This window comes from Chamaea fasciata, unplaced genomic scaffold (genome assembly GCF_029207755.1).
Source record: "Chamaea fasciata isolate MVZ Bird 193981 ecotype frontalis unplaced genomic scaffold, bChaFas1.0.hap1 SCAF_7, whole genome shotgun sequence".
Classification (NCBI taxonomy): Eukaryota; Metazoa; Chordata; class Aves; order Passeriformes; family Sylviidae; genus Chamaea; species Chamaea fasciata.
The window spans coordinates 57094101-57112048 of record NW_027094092.1 but is presented as its reverse complement, the minus strand read 5'-3'; the positions used below and the strand labels follow the sequence as shown (position 1 = coordinate 57112048).

General features: G+C 48.1%; 1 protein-coding gene across 1 annotated transcript in view; it reads left to right on the top strand.

The window, feature by feature from the left end:
* PRKCH (protein kinase C eta) overlaps positions 1-17948 on the top strand; it is a 114733-nt gene that overhangs the window by 79749 nt on the left and 17036 nt on the right. The window contains exons 11-12 of the mRNA XM_066189012.1: positions 15109-15247; positions 16138-16326. Coding sequence (XP_066045109.1) covers positions 15109-15247; positions 16138-16326 — 328 coding nt within the window. The remainder of the gene's footprint in view (positions 1-15108; positions 15248-16137; positions 16327-17948) is intronic.

The window sequence follows — 17948 nt, the reverse complement described above, 5'->3', positions numbered from 1 at the left end:
TTAATGGGAAACTATCTTGCAGCCTGCCCTATTTACAGCCCCTCATCCTCTCCACTCAGAGCTGCCTTGGGGTCCTTCAGGACTGATGGTTTTCCCAAGCCACAGGGCAGTCAGGAGAAGTTCTGCCAGAACTGTTGGATGCTGCTTCCCAGCATCAGCCTCTGGCATCTCTGGATCCCTGCTGGCCAGGAAGCAAGGCAGCAAATGCCAAATATTGCCCGTAAGCTGACATTGGAATGGGGACACGTGGAAGAGAGAGGATGGTCTTTGGAGGCCTGCATGTTGCCTGTGCATGAGTTAAATGTGACATGGAACATTGAGTATCTCATTTTGTGTCCATGTCTAGGACAGGGTATTTGAAGTCACTGTTCAACTCCCTGAGAGCCTTCCCTACTTTCTCTTCACTTTCTTACAACCAACTTCGTGCTGAAATTCTCCATCTCTTGTCCAGGGAAGCTCCTGATATTTCCAAGTCTTTGCTCTGCCTGTGCTGTGTCTTCCTTGGGACCTGGCTGTGGTTTGGGGTGGTTTAGGTTGTTCTCCTGTCCCCTGGGGGTCACAGTTAAAGGACAACTGTCCTTCAGTAGAGTTTTGTTATAGAAATAAGCACATTATTCCCATACAATCCCTATTTCCCTGAAGCCCACAGTATGTAAGGGTGCCTGGAGCCTCTGGGTGTAGCAGAGGCACTGCTTGCTCCCTGGCTCTTTTTGGGCAGTGCTGGCACAGCCATGCACAGTGCTGGCCAAGTGAGTGTCTGTCCCAGCGCTGTTATGTAAGGAGGAATTTCAACATTAATTACCTGTCTTGGCTTTGGGTCTCATTCTGTCTCTCCAGACACCAGAATGAGTCCCAGAAGATTCAGCGTGGCTTCCTCAAACAAAACCAACTTTATTTCACAGGTTCTGGGCTTTGCTGCTTTCTGCCAGGAGCAGCCACTCCTCTGGGACATTTTCCCTTTGTTTCCCTGCCGCTGAGGAGGGACAGCAGTTTTTCTGGAGATGCTGCCGAGCATAGCTAACATGCTCAAGTATTTGAGCTGCAGGGAGGCTGGCACTTCCAGTCAGGCCGATTAAAAGGGGAAAATTAACATTTCCCTTTGCTCTCAGCCACCTTCCTGCGTTCTGAAGGGCTGGAGGAGGGAGGGATGCCACTGGGGCTGTAGAGGTTGGCTGGGCCAGAAGTGTGTGCTGGGCCAGAGGTATTGGTGTGGATCATGTTCTCCCTAATGGCTTTCCTCCCCCCATCTGAAGTCATTAATGCTTGTTACGCCAGGATGGCAACAAACCCAAACAACAACAGTCTACAAAATAATTCCGTCACTCCAGACTGGTTCTTCTTTTTTTTTTTTTCCTCCAGTGAAGCAATTAGTCTCCTGTGATCCCATTTTTAGCTAGACTGGAAACAACCAGCTGGACAATAGTGAATTCCTCTTCTAGCAGAGCTGTCATTGGATCTGCTCCCTGTTGGGAAAGGTGAGGCGAGTTCCCTTGCCTGTCTCTAGGGGAAGAATCTCCCTGAAGAAATTCCTGTGGGCCTTGCTGAAAGCCCTATTTTTGAGCAGCCTCTCCCAGTGAGTCACAGCCTCTGGCTACTCTGAGAGCTCTCAGTACGGTGGGTTTTCTGCCAGCCCACTGCAGGGTTAACCCCTCTGTGGTTTTGTTCTCATGCGTGTACAGCCCGTCCCACTCGCTGGCTGATGATGCCAATTGTGGGTGCCAGAAAGTCATGAAGTGACTTGTGGTTTATACCAACAACAGACCCGTGTAGGACTCGTGTGGAGGCAGGGTGAGACTTTTCCAGTCTTGCTCATTTGAGCGGTACTTGATCCTAGGAATGGCTCAGCTTGATCCTAGGAATGGCTCAGCCCATGTTAGGGGACAGTGCTGTGGAGCAGCAGAGTGTGATATGAGCAGGGTCTGGCAAAATATGGGATGATAGGGAAGAGAGGGGCTGACCGAAGTCACTGAGACTGCCACCTGAACAGACTGTCCAGGGGAGCTGTGGATGCCCAGTCCCTGGAAGTGTCCAAGGCCAGGCTGGAGGGCGCTGGGAGCAACCTGCTCTGGGGGAAGGTGTCCCTGCCTACAGCAACTGGGCTGGAATGAGATAGTCTTTAGGGTCCCTTCTAACCACAGCCATTCTGTGATTCTCTTCTACAAGTCCCTGAACTCCTGTGTAGCACTACACAGAGCCGTGGGGGGAGCTTGGCCAGAGCCACCCAGGAAATGTCTCAATTCCTGTAACTGCTTGTAACATGAGTAACTTGAAGCGCTGTTCTCTGCCCAGGGCAGAGCCTGCAGCTGTGTCACACACAGGGCCTTCCTCTTGCCTTTGAGGTTTTTGTACGGTGTGGGGAAGCTGTGGGTTCCCCCTCCATCGCTGCAGCTCCCTTACTGCACCCTCACTGCCCTAAAAAGCATGGAAGAGACAGGGTATGAAAGGGCAGGTACAGTTGGAGAGCACTGTGGCTGTGCTGCTGGAAGAGGAGACTTAAATCAGCAGAAAAGGGGATCTTGCTGTCTCTGGGTTCTGAAAAGCAGCCCCGATGCCACCTTAGTAGCTGGACATACTAAACCTGAACACTTCAAGAGGGGGACTCTAAGCCCAAATCCATGTTTTACCTCATGCACATGAGGTAAAAGCCACAGGGTTTCTACTCAGGTGCCAGGAAAAGCTGCAGCTGCCCAGAAAAGGGCAGCTGAGGACAGAGGGGAGCTCTGCTGGCTTGGCTGCTGGGATTAAGAGCGGTTCGCCGCGTGTTTGACTCATGTGTCACCAGCGCCGCAGCTCTGACTCCTGTGGCATGAAGGTGCCGCTGGAGAAACACTTGGCAAAGGAGTCTGCCAGGCAGGCTGTCCTGGTTTAGGGTAAATCTAGGAGAAAACCCCCGAATAGGGTCCCTCTGGGGAGCAAACCCAAACGGCCCCTCCCCTGAACTGGGCCGGGAAAGAACCTCCTCGGAGAGAAGTGGAAAAAAAACTATGTATTTAACAAACAATGTGCCCACAAGCATAAAGAATGAATAATATGAAACAATAAAACCTTCCGTTCTGGAGTGAGATGGAAAATTGAGAAAGTCCTTCCTGTGGGTGTAGCTTGGCTCAGTCCGTTCCTTATTCGTCCCTCTGGAGGTGCGGGCCCCGGTGGGCCGCAGGTGCCGGCTCTCCGTACTCCTCTGGGTTTTTCAGTCCAGAGTAGGTTTTAACAGTCCCAAGAAAAGGGTAAAAAACACTCCAGAGAGCTATTCTGTCTCAACCAGCTAAAACTAAATGCAGAAAAAGATTTCTGTCCTGCTGCTGTCCGTGCCTCAGCCAAACCCACCGGAGGAGGAATGCAGAGGGAGAGAAGGCTTTTCTTCAAAACAAACTGCGCGCTTCTTCTTTCTCTGCTTCACTCTGAGACGCAGTCTTAAAGGCCCAGAACTCAATATCAAACACAAACAGAACAGACAGCTGGGGAAACAAGCATCATAAAGTCATCCTAGGACCGGAGCATCACCCTGGGTGTCGGCTGCCCCCGCTCCATGCCTGGGCAGAGCTGCCTTGGTTGCTGTGGAGGGATGAGAGGCTGTTGATAAACATTGTCACCTTGTTGGGTGTTCTCTTGTTTTGAATCATTCCAGCCATGGTGATGGTTGCTGGAGTACCAGGAGTGCCAGCAAGCGCTTGGGGTGGGGGCAGCAAACCAAATGCCCGAGGGTTGGTTCCAGGTGGGTGGGATGGCTGTGGAGATGCAGGCATGTGCAAGGGCAAGGCAGGGATTCAAAACCTGCTGCACAAAATTAAGAGATTGGCTGGAGAGGAAGCAGGGTGGGTTTGTGTTTGTAGCACTGTGGTGCTTCCCAAGTCACCACAGGGACAATGGGAGGTGGGAAGTGAAGTGAGGCAGTGTTTAAAAGCTGATTCCAAATGCTCTTGGACGTAACGTTGATGGGAAGGCAGCTGCTGTGTCGCGGTGTGGTTGCTTTCCTGTTAACAGCGCAGGACAAAGCACACTGCAGCACCCACAGCACCACCCCCAGACAGTGTCCTGTGCTCTCACGGCCTTGGGATCATTTCAGGTACTGTGGAATCATCCTGCAAAACCATGGAGAAGTTTGCAAACCATTTGAGAAGTAAAGCATTGTGACGTCTGTTTGAGAACAGAGATGGAGGACAGGTAAACTTACAAATGATGTCCCCAAAGTGCAGAGAGGACACGGGCCATCTATTGCTCCATGTCTGCAAATACATCTAGAAAAGTTCCAGGGGTTCATTAGCCTTAATGTGTCTATTGTGGATGATGCACTTCAGCATGTTGATATTAAAATAATGCCCTTTTTATTCCTTTTTCTCAGGACAGTACAGTCATTCTGCTTTCCCTGAGCCTCCCTGGTTTTCCATTAGTCCTCAATCAATTATTTATTCATGGGAGAGTATCTGAGAGCAGCAGTTCTTGACTGTGGAGATGAGTTTGAAGTACTTGATGGCTGAACCCACTGGAATTGTCAATAACATTAAGATCTGCTTTCCTGCCACAAAATAAAAATATAGCCTTGTAGGTGGAGAGTGCTAAACTTCGATGAGGACATGAGCTAGGAAACAGTGCGCTTTAGATGTCACCTGGGTGTTACTTTAGTGAGCACAGACAAGGAGTTTTTTGAAAATCACCTTGCCTTCAAGTTGACTAACTTGTATTGTGATAGAAAATATGTATTGTGCAATTCTGGCCTGTGTTGTGAACATGGGAGGTCTAGGTAGAAAATCTGTAGTTCTGAGTTTTGATCTGATGTGGTGCCTCAGAAAGAGGCGCCAAGGTTTTTGCCTGATGTTTCTTGTCTCCACGGACTAGAAATAAGTTTCACTGGAAGTATGTGATGTCTTCTTCCTGACCAAAGGGATTTATAAGCAAGATCCATAGTTGGAGCCTGTGTAGGCAAGAGAGACCTGATGGCTTCAGATCTTCCACGGATAAAATAGTAAAATTTGAAAATGCCAACAGGCACGTTTCCAGATAGACACACAGTACATTGGGTATCCTTCTCCATGCTCACCTGTTGCAGAGGCCAAAGGGACTTGCAGGGACTTGATGTGTGAATGTGCTAAAAATTCAAGGGCTGAGCAGTGTAAAGACAGGCTTTCCTCATTCATGTCCCATTTGTATTTTTTTTGTTGTTGTTGTTGTTGATGGGGTCAGTGGAGACAGTGCTCATTTCATTTTGTGGTTCATTGGTTTCATACATGGCAGGAATAAGGCAGTTGGCAGCTCCTTGTGCCTGGTAGCCATGTCAGGTGAGCATCATTTGACTCCTGCTCTGAGTTACTGTTGCTTTACCAGCAATCAGCAACCTAAGGCACCTGATTGGGGAACTTTGGGTAGCCTTGTCAGCTGGTGAGTCAAATTTAGAGGGCCTGAAGTGGTTTGGGAAAGCGTCTGTTCCCCTGTGCCAGCTGAAGAGGGAGCCCGGACCAATGAGACTCGAGGGTTAAGTACCCGATGTGACGTGGGGATAACACCAGCCAGCATTGTTGATGGGCAGTTTGGGGTCTGTTTGATGCTGTGTGGCATTTGGGGTGACACGTGGGATCTGGTCTGTCCCTGCTGGCCTGGCACAGAGGTCAGTGGCAGTGATTCCTGTATGCAGGCAGCCTGGGAGGAGGCAGAGTGGGACTGTAGAGAGCTCAGCATGCCTAGCCAGGAATTCCACCTGGCTCTGCCCCGCTTATCCAGGATCCTTGGGCTTCACACAGTTCTGGGTGAATCACCTGTAATGAGTGAATAACAGCAGTAATTCACATGAAATGAGAAACAAAATCTTGGGATAATGACCCATCTTCTGGGCACCTACAAAAACCTCTTCCATTTTATATTTAAGTGGTTGTTGTGGTCAAGAGCAGAGAGATCAGAGCAGTCAGAAAAGCGCTCTTTGCCCAAAGGTTCCCTGGGGTCTTAGGAAAAAAAGAGCCAATTATATCAGTGATGGTGTCAGTTTGCGTTTTTTTTTTAAGAAACAGCTCTCAAGACAGCATTTCCTAGGAAATTTATTCATTTATTCCAAGGGGAACCAGGCAGAACCCCCTCCTGTGCAGCAGTGGGATGGCTGTGTGCTTTGTGCCCACAATGTGTCACTAGCAGGGACACTGTTCTTTTGCTCTGTGCATAAAAATTCAGTGCAGATGGTGAGATTTTCAAAAGCAGCCATGCTGGGCCAGCACGGATGCTCCCTCAAAAGTTAATAGTAAGTTTGGCAGTGGAAATCTACAGGCCAAAGCAAGGTGCTTTTAAAAATCCTGTCTAAAAATACAGTACTTCTGCCTTCAGCTTTGTTTATTCCATTATAGAAAGGAGATTAGCACCTATAGCCTTAGCTTTATAAATTTGGATCTGTAATTCAGAGCCTTAATAAGGTTAAGTAATTTTTTTTTTCCTCAGGGCCTATTTCAAAATTGAGTGAACTTGACAGGAGTTGGTTTTTTTCACCAATTTCCCTGGATTTAGAGTCAGGCTCAGAGTACAGTAAACCTTACCTGTATCAGATGAATGTGAAGTCTGCCTGACCAGATTTACAGGTTCCAGGCAGGAGTGTCCTTCCCCCAGAGCTCTGCTGGCATTGCCAGCACCAGCACAGGTTGGTTTGCTGCCTAAGCCAGTGCCAGAGGCAGTCTGCACACATCATCCTGATAGATAGGGACACCTTTATTTTTGTTTTCTTTGGTATTTCTGTTTGCCAAGTATTCCTCCTAAGACTGGGGTGTGGGGAGGGTGGATTCCATGGCAGCTGTGGGATGAGCAGGAGAGTCACCCTGGTGTGGGCTGCTGGCTCATTCCCCCAGGGCAGGCTTAGTGGCACACAGGGGTGAAATGGGGACCTGTTGCTGTGTGCTGGGGGAAGGAGGAGACTTTTCAGCAGCACAGGCCAACCTTGATGCCACCAGGACAGCTTGGAGCTGGGGCAGGGCCTTCAGCAGCCCTGTGGTGGGCTGTGGGCAGCTGGTGATGACTAATCCTGGATAACTCTCACTCCATCTTGCAGCGTTGAGACCACGCTGTGCTGTGGGCACAAACCTGATTTCATTTTAATTTCCGTATCAGGCTTTGAATCAACATTGATCTATTTTTGTCAAAGTGACACAACAGGCTTGTGCTTTTTAACCTCTCCTAGCTCCGTCAATCCCCTGATTCTTGTTCCTGCATTTGGGTCTTGAGTCTGTTGTGTGCCTCCTCTGAAGACTTCAGGCAATGGGATGCACAAAAAGAAGCATTGTGGTTGGGTTTTTTTTTTTTTCCTTTTTTTTTTCCTTTTTCCTTCTTTTTTTGGCAACGATAAAATAGGAGCTCTGTTGGGAGCAACTCAGCAAGTAATGTTTCAGGGCCAGCAAATTCCAGGGTTGGTGCCCAGTGGGACTGAGGAGTCTATCACAGGACTAGGCTGGCAGCTCATCCGGAGAGGGAACGCGTGGCGTCCATACCAAAGGCTGGACACGAAGCCTTTTTCAGTCCACCTTTCCCATTCCTGCAGTAAATGGGAGGACAGTTGCTCTGGGAGTCAGGGAAACACTTCAAGTGTAGCACCTCTTTCCCGGTTAAAGTCCCACATAAAAGTGCAGCAAATAATACGTAGATTATATTAAAGTATCTGTAAAAGTGCAGGCACACCAGTTTGGATGTATAAATATATCATAGGGATTGTGCCATCTTTGGGATTATTCCAGTATGGCAACCTCCAGCACGCCTGTGCTTCACCAGTAATGGCTCTGGCTCATGGCTGCCCCATTTCACATGCCCCCCCATGTCTTTTTGCTCTTGTAAAGCTGCCTTTGGACACTGTCATCAGCCCTTTTACAGCTGCTGTGGGTGTAATAAAGGGGAAGCTTGTAGGTGTGCCTGACCCCACAGGGACTCAGGGCGCCCGTGAGGTCCCACTGGATCTGTACCACCAGCGTGGGGGAAGCTCTGTGATTATCTCTCGTGGTATGCCTGGGTTTTTTAGTCTCTGCCTTTGTACTTGAGCCTACCACTCTTGTTTTAACTGGAGGATGAATCATGCATGCTCATCTCAGCAGCAATGAAATCTTTTGAGTAATTGTGTTAAGCTTCCACAGGCGCCCTTCTGAAGTGCCCAGAGGGAGGGGAGGTGGGAGTGCTGGTGCTTCAAACCACCAGAGAGGTCTTGGATGCTGGGTAATGCCATCTCCTGTGCCGTAAGAGAAGTCAATGCCTTGGGCACTGCTTTGTCTTCAGAGCAGCAGCCCAGGGTTGAGCAGGAGAGGCCCAGTGCTCTAATGTGGGCCTGGGAGCTGCTTCCAGGGAGCTCTTTCAGGCAGGAAGGGGTCAGGCAGATGGACAGCCAGCTGTGGTGGGTGCCAGCCCATCTCTGCCAAAAACCCCATGGTGCTGCCTTAATGCAGGCAGATTGCTTGCAGAAACTTGTCCTTGTGCTTGAAGAGCTGCTTGACTTTAAAAGAATACTAATGGAGCACTTCTGGATACAGTGCTTGCCAGTCTGTTTAGTCTGAAGCCCAAGCAAAAAAGCGAGAATCAGACCCTGTGAGTGTGCAAGACTGATACCCAGTGCCTTTGGACATCCTGAAAAGCGCAGATGCAGGTGTGAGGATCTGTCTTGGGCTAATTGACACACTCCTGACCTTGCCCTCAGGCAGTTCTTGGCCATGTGCTGTGGTGAGTGTTGAGAATGTTCTAGTCCTGTGTCTGACCCCGGACTTGAGTCCATATTGCATCAGTCTGTAACGTCTTGTGTTGCAAGAGAGGTGGAGCCTGCTCTGGAGGCTGAGTGTCCCTAATCCATCACACCTTTTTCCTAATGCATGGGTGCAGAGCATTTGCAAAGGTCTGTGCTCCCTGTGCCAGCAGGGCGGGTTGGGTGCAGCAGAGACAAGGCAGGAGGCTCTTCTTGTATTCTGCCACATTCCCCTTCCCAGCTGTCTGTGCATTCTGCAGGATGTGCTGTGGTGGGATGAGGCTGTAAAAGCCTCAGGAATGGTGCTGGGCTCCTGGCTGGAGCACTGCTCATGTGCTGAGGTGCCTGTAGGATGGACCTTTCCCACGAGCCTCCTCTGGCTCCCATGGCCAGCAAGGACAGGCACCTGTCTACTGTTAATTGGCCCAGCAATGAGTGTGGATTTTCAGTGGAGTTTCATTTACTTGTACCGCTTACCCCGAGTCTGAGTTGGATCCTTGAATGATTATATCACATTTCTGCTATTGCTTTGTTTGTGAGAAATGAGAAGGTCAGCCTGGAGCCGTGGTGGCTGTATTTACGGTCCCGAAACACTTAAGTCTGGTCAGCTTTTGAAAACAACTTCTGGCTGTTAGGCCAGTGTAGAAAGGCACTTGCCGTGTTTCATTCCTACTTTCTGGTAATTACAAATTACAAATATCTGGAGAGATCTTCCCTTCATTTCTGTCCTGTTACACTGCACTGCAGGTTGCAGTTTGCTGTAGCCAGGCTGTCTGTGTCGCTGACAGTGGTCTGGGCGGGTTTCACCTCAGAGGTTGTTTGGAAACCAAAAGAAATGTTTTCTTTACCCAAAGGAATGTTTTTCAAGGAAACAACGAGTTGAAGTTATGTTTTGCAGTCCCTGTGTATTTCGACTTTCCTTCGTGCAGTGCTGGGGGGGACGGGGTGCACAGACTAAATCCCATGGGATTTTAGGGATTGTGCTAGGAAGCTGCAGGTGTGTAAAGCAACACTTTCCATCTCAGCCTGCAATGGCCACACAGTGGTGTGTGTAGATGCCTACGCACTGGTTATGTGCTGGCTAACAACAGTGTCCTACCTCTTTTTATGTAGCAAAACTCAGGATTTCAGCTGGTTTTCTCCAGCTCAGCGCAGCTTGATCCTTTTCTGATCTCTGCTTTGTGGCTCCATTTATCAAAGACCAGTAACCCGGTGTTTCATTTGTGATTTCAGTGTTTCCTCCTGCCCCAAAGGTGTGCCTAAGTAAATACCAGCAGCTTAGCCTGAGTTTTTCTGTCTTAGTTCGGGTAGAATATGTTGCAGGTGTCAGCTTCAGCCTGTATTTACTGCTGCCACTCAGCTTTAGCACTGCCCAGGACATGCTTAACTCTTCCTTGGGGCTGTGAGAGCATGAGTTTCTGGTTATAAAAGCTTACTTGATCATAGAAATAAATAAGGTTTGGTTGTTATTAGAAAAATGTGGGAGATGTGAACCATTTGCTGTGAAGAACTTTTTAAGCAAGTTCTCTACAACTCAAGACATACAGTAGAAACGGCCTCAATTCGCAAAGTGGTCTAAAATCTTGGGGACAAAATGTGGAGATCCCTAGTCCAAAGCTGGTGGGAATAGATTCATGAAAATAATGATTTTCTTGGAGTTTCCTAACTGAGTCTCCAAAATTTAGTATGGAAAGAAAGATAGAAAATAATTTTGTGGGCCCAAAATAAATAGTCAGGCTTTTTAATAGCAATATTTTTATTTTTTTTCTACAAGTCAAGAGAGCATTGGTTTTAGGTAAAATGAAGTATTTTAGTTTGGATGTTCCTTATGAATGCAAAGGAAAATGGGAAACATTATCAGCTTCACATGAGTATTTAGGGCTTTACATAAAACTGGAAGCCCCATCTGTTCTCCTCCTTATTTAATCAACATGTGGGTTTAAATCTGTTGTCCACTGTATTTGGAGCAAACCCTCCAACTTGAAAACTACTGCATTTTCTTTAACTATCTTACCAACTGTGCTATTCTGCAGGTTGTACATCTTTCATTCTCCTCTGTTGAAGTTGCTTCATTAAAAAAAAGATACAATATTTTTGGAGCAGGAGTTGGAAATGTGTATTGCTTTGGCTACTAGAACAGGCAATAGAAACCCATTTTTCTGCATCATGATGGAGATTGCAGTATTTTTGTGAAGTAAAATGACTTCAGCAGAAGAGGTGGAGAAAAATTCAAATCTCATCCCTGCTTGCGAAAGGACTTGAATGCACATTTGCTCACCCAGAAGCATTTCCAAGGAGTGTCTAAAAGGAAAGTTTTCCCCTTCAGAAAAGCCAAAGTTACTCATTTAGCTAATTTCAGGTTTGGGGATTTTGTTTTTCATTTTGTATTTTTTGAAAACCATTTGGCTGGAGTTTTACGTTAGCCACACTTACCTTTGTGGCTGGCACTCACAGCTCCCACGACTGAGTGATTTGCATTGAGATGGGAATACCAGGCTTTATTAAAGAGCTTTAAACTGGAACTTTGAGATTAGCAAACCTGGGATAACCTTGAGGGGAGGCAGGAAGCCAGTGTCTGCCACCCTTACTCCTCTGGATCCTTACTACATGTAGAGCCTTTACCACAACAGGGTGATGAAACCAAAATAAGGGAAAAACCCACCAAACTTCATCCTTTCCAATGCAGTTTCTACATCAGGAGTGAGATGATCAGAGCAGAGCGAGTGGCAGGTACGTGTATAGCACACATTCCCTGGCAAAACTCCCCGCTGCAGGGAAACTGCATTTGACAGATGCTTTGGAAAAGGACCGGATCATCTGCAATTGTAATTTTGGGTTTTTTACGGATGCAGCAGATGTGCAAAGAACACCTCTTCCAGTGAGTGACACTGAAGCAGCTCATTTTGTCGTTTCTTCTGGGTCTAGACTAAACAAGGCCATTAAGCCAGTGTGCCATAGCTGAGGGTGAGGACAAAGACAGCCTTTTCTGAGTCAGGATGAAGCCTGTTTTCCAGGGCAGGTTTGCCAGTGAAAGGCAGAACCTCAGCTGGACCTTAGAAACGCAGCCTCAGAAAACCTCTCTGCCGTTACTGCTTCATGGAACTGCTAAAAATATTGAATGGAAAATGCAAGTATTAAGGAAATGAGGTAGATTTGGCCTTTCTGAGCTGGATGGCTTCCAGTTTCATCAGCTTCCCGGAATCCTTGCTGCGAAAATGAAGAGCTCCTTGTAAATCTCAGAGAACTGTCAGTGTTTTTCCTCTCATGTGGCCGTGCTGGCTTATGGGGTTTGGTGCATGGGGAGACCTGTCAGCATCAAGCAGTGAGTTCAGAGCTCACAACTGCTGGGATGGCTTGGGACAAATGCTCAAACCACAGCTTTCCCAGGGAATTATCTTATGGGGCAACCAGAGGGAGAGCAAGCTCCAGAGGAGCCCATGGCTGAGGCTGCCACTGTGCTGGTCCACGAGACCTGCTCCAAGAGGGAAGTGTAGGATGATCGCCTGTCACTTTGCCAAGCAAAGAGAATGAGCAGCCTTCTGTGGTCATGGGAGGTCTTCTTCTGAAATGATCTGCACGTAGCCAAGGGCCTGAGCAAGTGAGAGCCAGAGTAACGTCACATTACAGGTTATGTGAAAATAGAAAATGCAAGTGTTGAGTTTCACACTGCTGGACAGAAGTCAGCAGGACACAACAGACGCTGTTAATGGGTTTAACGTGCAGTGTAGAGAAGCCAAGGGCTGGAGCTTTGCCTCGTGTGGTTAAAACTATGCTCACCCAGCGAGAGGCAGGCAGTTTAAATTTAATGGCAATTACAGAGATAGAGGCTCTCTGGGAGGGCCCAGCCAGCGCAACGCTCTTGCACCTGCAGGGCTTCTGCCATCCCAGAGCTGTGATGAGCATGGTGCCCTGTGCAGCTAACAGGGATTTTGGAGTCCTGCAGCATGTCCTGTGGGGCAGAGGCTGGGAGGTGGCAGCGTGCCCTGGTGACGTGGTCAGCAGAGCTGGCCCAGCCCCATAGCTGTCTCTTGCATCTGCTCTTCCACGTTTGTGACTGTGTTTCTGCTGGCTCAGATGTAAGGATGGTGGGTTTTGAGGTATTCCCAAAGTGTTCCAGGACGTGGTGGATGTTTCAGGGAACAGGAGGAGGTTTGCTAGGGGAATCTCCAAGCGAGTTCACCAAAATTCCCATTCCAACTGTATCTTTAGGGCCACACCGCAACAGTCAGCACTGCCCAGGACTGAGAAGGTGTTTGCTGCATTTAAACCCAAGCCAAGAATAAACTCTGCATTTCAGCCACATCGTGGCAGATTCCTGAAAACAAGGCCTGCCTTCATGCTTGGAGGGCTTCCTTGCCCTGCCAGGAACCACGGGGAAGAGCAACAGGAGCTTTGGCTGTAAACTACTGCTGAAGTCGGGCTGTCATGGGCAGCCACACACAAACCTCTCCCTGTGCTGTCCTAAAGCCTTTCCAGGACAAGCCTTTGCCCACATGCCTCAGCTATCATTTGTGATTCTCAGAAGGGAAAAAATAAGTGTCTCCTGCTGAGCATCCCACCCAGAGCAAACACTGCAGCGTGAGACAGGCATGGGCACTGTCCTTGGCACCCAAATTTCACTGGCCACTGGGTAGCTCGTGGGCCTGCTGGGAAGGGCAGCAGAGTTGCAGGAGACTTTTTGCTTGTTTGTGTTGCCAAGCCATCTTAAAGTTGAAGAGAGAGGATGTGTGATCTTGTGATTAAGATCTGAGCTGGAGTTCAGGAAGCTGGTGTTCAGCCTTGTCTCTGGGGGACATGGCAAATTTCTTAACTTCTATCCTTTGCTTTCCCATCTATTCAAAAGAGGCTAAGAATACTTTTCCTTATCTCTTTAGGAGAGGATGTGGCTCTGATCGTCTTATACAATGTGTCCTTGATCTTTCCAGTGCAGCAGTGTAGCTGAGGGAGAGCTGACTGGAGTCCTGTGGGCTGTGGAAATGCCAATGCACAACAGAGCCATCAACCCCCTGATTTTCACTTCAGGATCAGAGATGGAGGATGAATAGGATCAAGCTGGATTCAGATTTCAGCTCAACCATAGGTTTTTTATACTGATAGGGAGATGTCACCGCCTCTGTTGCCACCCTCCCTACAGGTTCCCCTTCCCAGGGAAATAGATATCCAACCAAAGGGCAAGATGGATCAAGTTGCAGCATGAAGGGGCTCTGAGACCCTAAAATGTATTTAGTTTTTTGATCCTGATGTGGGCATCAGGATGACTTTGGAGGTGGCTTTGTCATAGTGCTGCTGTGATGGCTCTGGGCAGCCCTTGGACCAACACGTGAGACAGTTCAAAAAATGAACTGTGACCTGTTTGTGCTCCACAGAACTCCCATCAGCGCTCCTCTCCTGCATCTGCAGTGGTGCCTGGAGCCTGTCTGGCAGTTGCAGAGCAGAGGTGCTATGAGCTGGTGTATTTTTAGGCAGGCATTGCCTAAGTCTGCAGATGACCCCGTGCTTTCCAGTCGTGTTTCTGACAGTGCTTCTGGCTGCAGGCTATTCCCGGGGCGATCTCAAGGTCAGGCAAGCTGATAAGCTTTGTTAGGGCTCTGTCATTTTGGCAGCTCTGCTTTCGATGAGGAGGTCCCAGGCTGTTAGAGGTGACAGATTGGAAAAAGCGTCCCCCTGCAGCTCGTTGGGCTGCAGGTCTCTTGTGACAGTGACAAGGAGATCCCCACTCCAGTGAATGCTTTGTGGGATGTTCACTGCTTTTATTGGTGCACTGCTGGAATTGATACAGCTAGGAGGACTGTAAGACTTTGCCTTATGATGGAGGCATCCTGTGCTGCCCGAAGATTCCCCCTGCTCATATGGTGTGATGTCAGTAGGGAATTTCTTCACTTCTCAGCTTGGATAATGCTCCAGATGGGGTTTATCAGTCAGGCTGATAACAAGGAGATCTGGGACTGAAGCCCCGACACCTCAGGAGAATAGGGAATGTGCTCCCCGTCTGCAGAGGCCTTGCTCTGCTCCCCAGCTCCAGTGTCTGCTCCGGTGCAGCTGTGCTGAATCAGTGTGGTCCACGCACAGCATTTTGCTGCATCATCCTTACACAATCTGACAGCTCTGGCAACCTCTGCTCCAGTGAGTCCCAGAGCTAACTGAGCAGGAGCCCTGCCAGCCAGGCTTGTGGTGTGTTTGGAAACCCATGTGGGCAAACTCCTGCAGCACCTGCCCACATTAAATCCATTGGCAGAATGATGCTTCCTCCCTCCCTTTTGTAAGAGATGAAGAAAAAGAAGACCTCTCCTGCGTGACTTTTGTTTATTTTTTTTACGATGATGAGGTTTGTCCAGGTTGCAGGTTGAGCTTCTGAGGCCTGGGATGGTGGCTGCATCTGTGTGGGGCTGCTCCAAGCACACAGTGACTCTGAATGATTCTCATTTTAGGGACTTGAAGCTGGACAACGTGCTGCTGGACTACGAGGGGCACTGCAAGCTGGCGGACTTTGGAATGTGCAAAGAAGGCATTCACGATGGCATCACCACAGCCACCTTCTGTGGCACGCCAGACTACATCGCTCCAGAGGTACAGGAAACTTTTCTTTGGTCAGGAAAATGGGAAAAGTGTAGGTTAGCTTTGGAACTGCCAGTGTCTTTGGCTTTGCCTTAAATTGCTGAGCTCAAGGTTTCCTCCTTAGATCTATTATCAGCCCCTGGTGAAGTAAAGCATGAGTAAATCTTCGGGCTGCTTTATGCACCAAAATAAACCTTTATTTTTCTCTAGAAAATGCGAGGTGAAAAATGGAAATACAGCTGCAAAAATCTTGAGAGGCACATACAGATGCTGTTCCAGCTTGATTTGAAAGGAGATTCAATTCTCCTTCATTGCACAGTCCCTATTTCTACCTCCTCACACTCCCTGTCATTCCCCAATCTCACTACAAAATTAATAAACACCTCTTTAAGGAACAGCTGCCCTCCAGATGCTGCCAGATGTTCCAACAAAGCTTCACATCCTTCAACACAATTGAATTTCTGTCTGTGGTTGATGTTTGCACCATTCTCCCACACTCACGCTGCTTCCCCTCTCTGGCTGGAAGCCTTGCTGTTGGAGCCAGGTAGGTGTTTTCTTCCCAAGGGTGAGGAGGAGGCAATGTCAGCTCACACACGTGGCTGCTCCGTCAGGTTTGCTGGAGTGCCCCTTCTCCTGCAGCTCAGCCCCAGCATCATTCTAAGGGCTTGCTTCCCAAGTGACCCAGACAAGCTAATTCAGCCCCTGCTTGAAGCATCTGATGTAGCTTTGTGCTGATCTGGGGGTTTTTAGAGTGAGATCACTTTATGCTCCTGGACATCCACTGGCCTAACAGAGAGCACTGTTAGCAAGAGCTTCTGTGTTACTGTTCCCAAACCCTTCTTTCCTCCCTTGCTCCCATATGAAGCTTCAGGGTCGATGTTTCTTTCCTGTGTGTGCTGCAGATCCTGCAGGAGATGCTGTATGGCCCTGATGTGGACTGGTGGGCCATGGGAGTGCTGCTGTACGAGATGCTGTGCGGCCACGCGCCCTTCGAGGCCGAGAACGAGGACGACCTCTTCGAGGCCATCCTCAATGATGAAGTTGTCTACCCAACGTGGCTCCAGCAGGATGCAGTGGCAATCCTCAAAGCTGTGAGTTCCTTTGCCTGTTTGCTCTCTGTCCTAGCTTTCTCCAACCTAATTCCAGCAGAAGAGAGCAGGGCCAGAGTATTGGCACATAGAAATCTCGTGAGACCCTGACCCTGACCCTCCTCTTATCTTGGATTGAAGAGTAAACAGAAAGAACATCCTGCCACACTTAGGTATGTTTGCATAGTTATGGCCTTTATATGGTTTAGTAGCCAACTTGGCAAGCAGAGTGTGAGCCTGTCTGTGTGTCTGGGCATTCCCCTGCTTGCTTAATGATTGACAGTGTGTGGTTGTCTCCCAGAACAGAAGCAGCAGGTAAACACAGGGTTTAATCAGTAGCAACCACATGGCCAAGAAGTGAAGGCTTCCTGATAATCCTCTGTGGTAATGCCAACATCCCCCAGGGTTGCTGCCTGTCTGCATGCAAAGACAGGGGTTTGATTTTTGTGTGTTTGGGAGAGAAAAAAACCAGAGCTGTGCAGCAAAATGTTTGAGGAGGGCTGTTGCTGGCGACACTCTGTCCTTGTCCTGCCACGTATTCCTAAGTTTTTCCATGATTTCGTTTATCCATGTGCCTCACATCTTTGCCTATGACATGGGAATTAAACTTTTAAGATTTTGGACTGTGTGTGAGCCTAATGAACTGGAACTGCCTGGCTTTTCTGTAAGGAATCAAAATGTGATTCTGTGACAAGAGTGTTAAACTACAAAGTGGGAGACCTAACTTGGCTATTCTGCTACTGACTTCTTCCTGTCCCTTATCACATCACTAAATATCTCTAAGAACCTTTTGGAAAGCGAAGGATCAGAGTATTCCATTTTCTTGAGAAAGCACTGTGGACAAAGATGCATTTAAGAGTGGATACCAGTAGATATTATGGTAATAGAAGATCTAAGAAATAATTGGATAAGGTAGTAATTTATAGAAACTCATGGAGCACTGACCCATAGGAATGGGGTAGTCAATGATGGGACCAATTGAGGAAAAGAGGAGAGATTTTAGTGGTGAAAATCTGGAAATCTTCTGCTGACGGGTTTCTGTTGTCTGTGAGTCAAGCAACTACTTCCTACAGCTGAAAATACATCTGATAAATTTCACAGAAATCAACTAACAATAAAATCCACTCCCAGAGGAGTAAGAGGAGCTTTGAAATCACAGGTTGTGCTCAGAATTGATTGTTTGTGCTGCTGGAGGCCCTCTTGGGTTTTGGAAATAACTCGCTACGTATTTGAAATATAAACATGAACTTCAGACTCATTGCAGCTTCTGCAGCAGCATTTATGTGGTTGAACTGGGACTCCTAAGTACCTCTTAAGTACTAATTCCTCTTCTGCAGTGACAAGCACTAGAGGAGTGGATTTGTTGCAGGCATATTGCATAATGATGAGATGGAGGTAAAATGTGGTCATGTAGATGCTTGTTGTAACAGGAATCTCAGGGTGTAATAAAATATCATTTGTGTTTTAGCCTCTTGATGAAATGCGTGTTTTCCTCGTTCTGATAGGGCCTCCCAGAAACAGCCAGTGTAAGCTGCAGTCACCCCAGGCTGCTCTAGGTTGTGTTCAGAGCCCAAATTTTAACAGCTTAAGGTACCTTCTGCGATTAACAGACAAGAAACAAAATG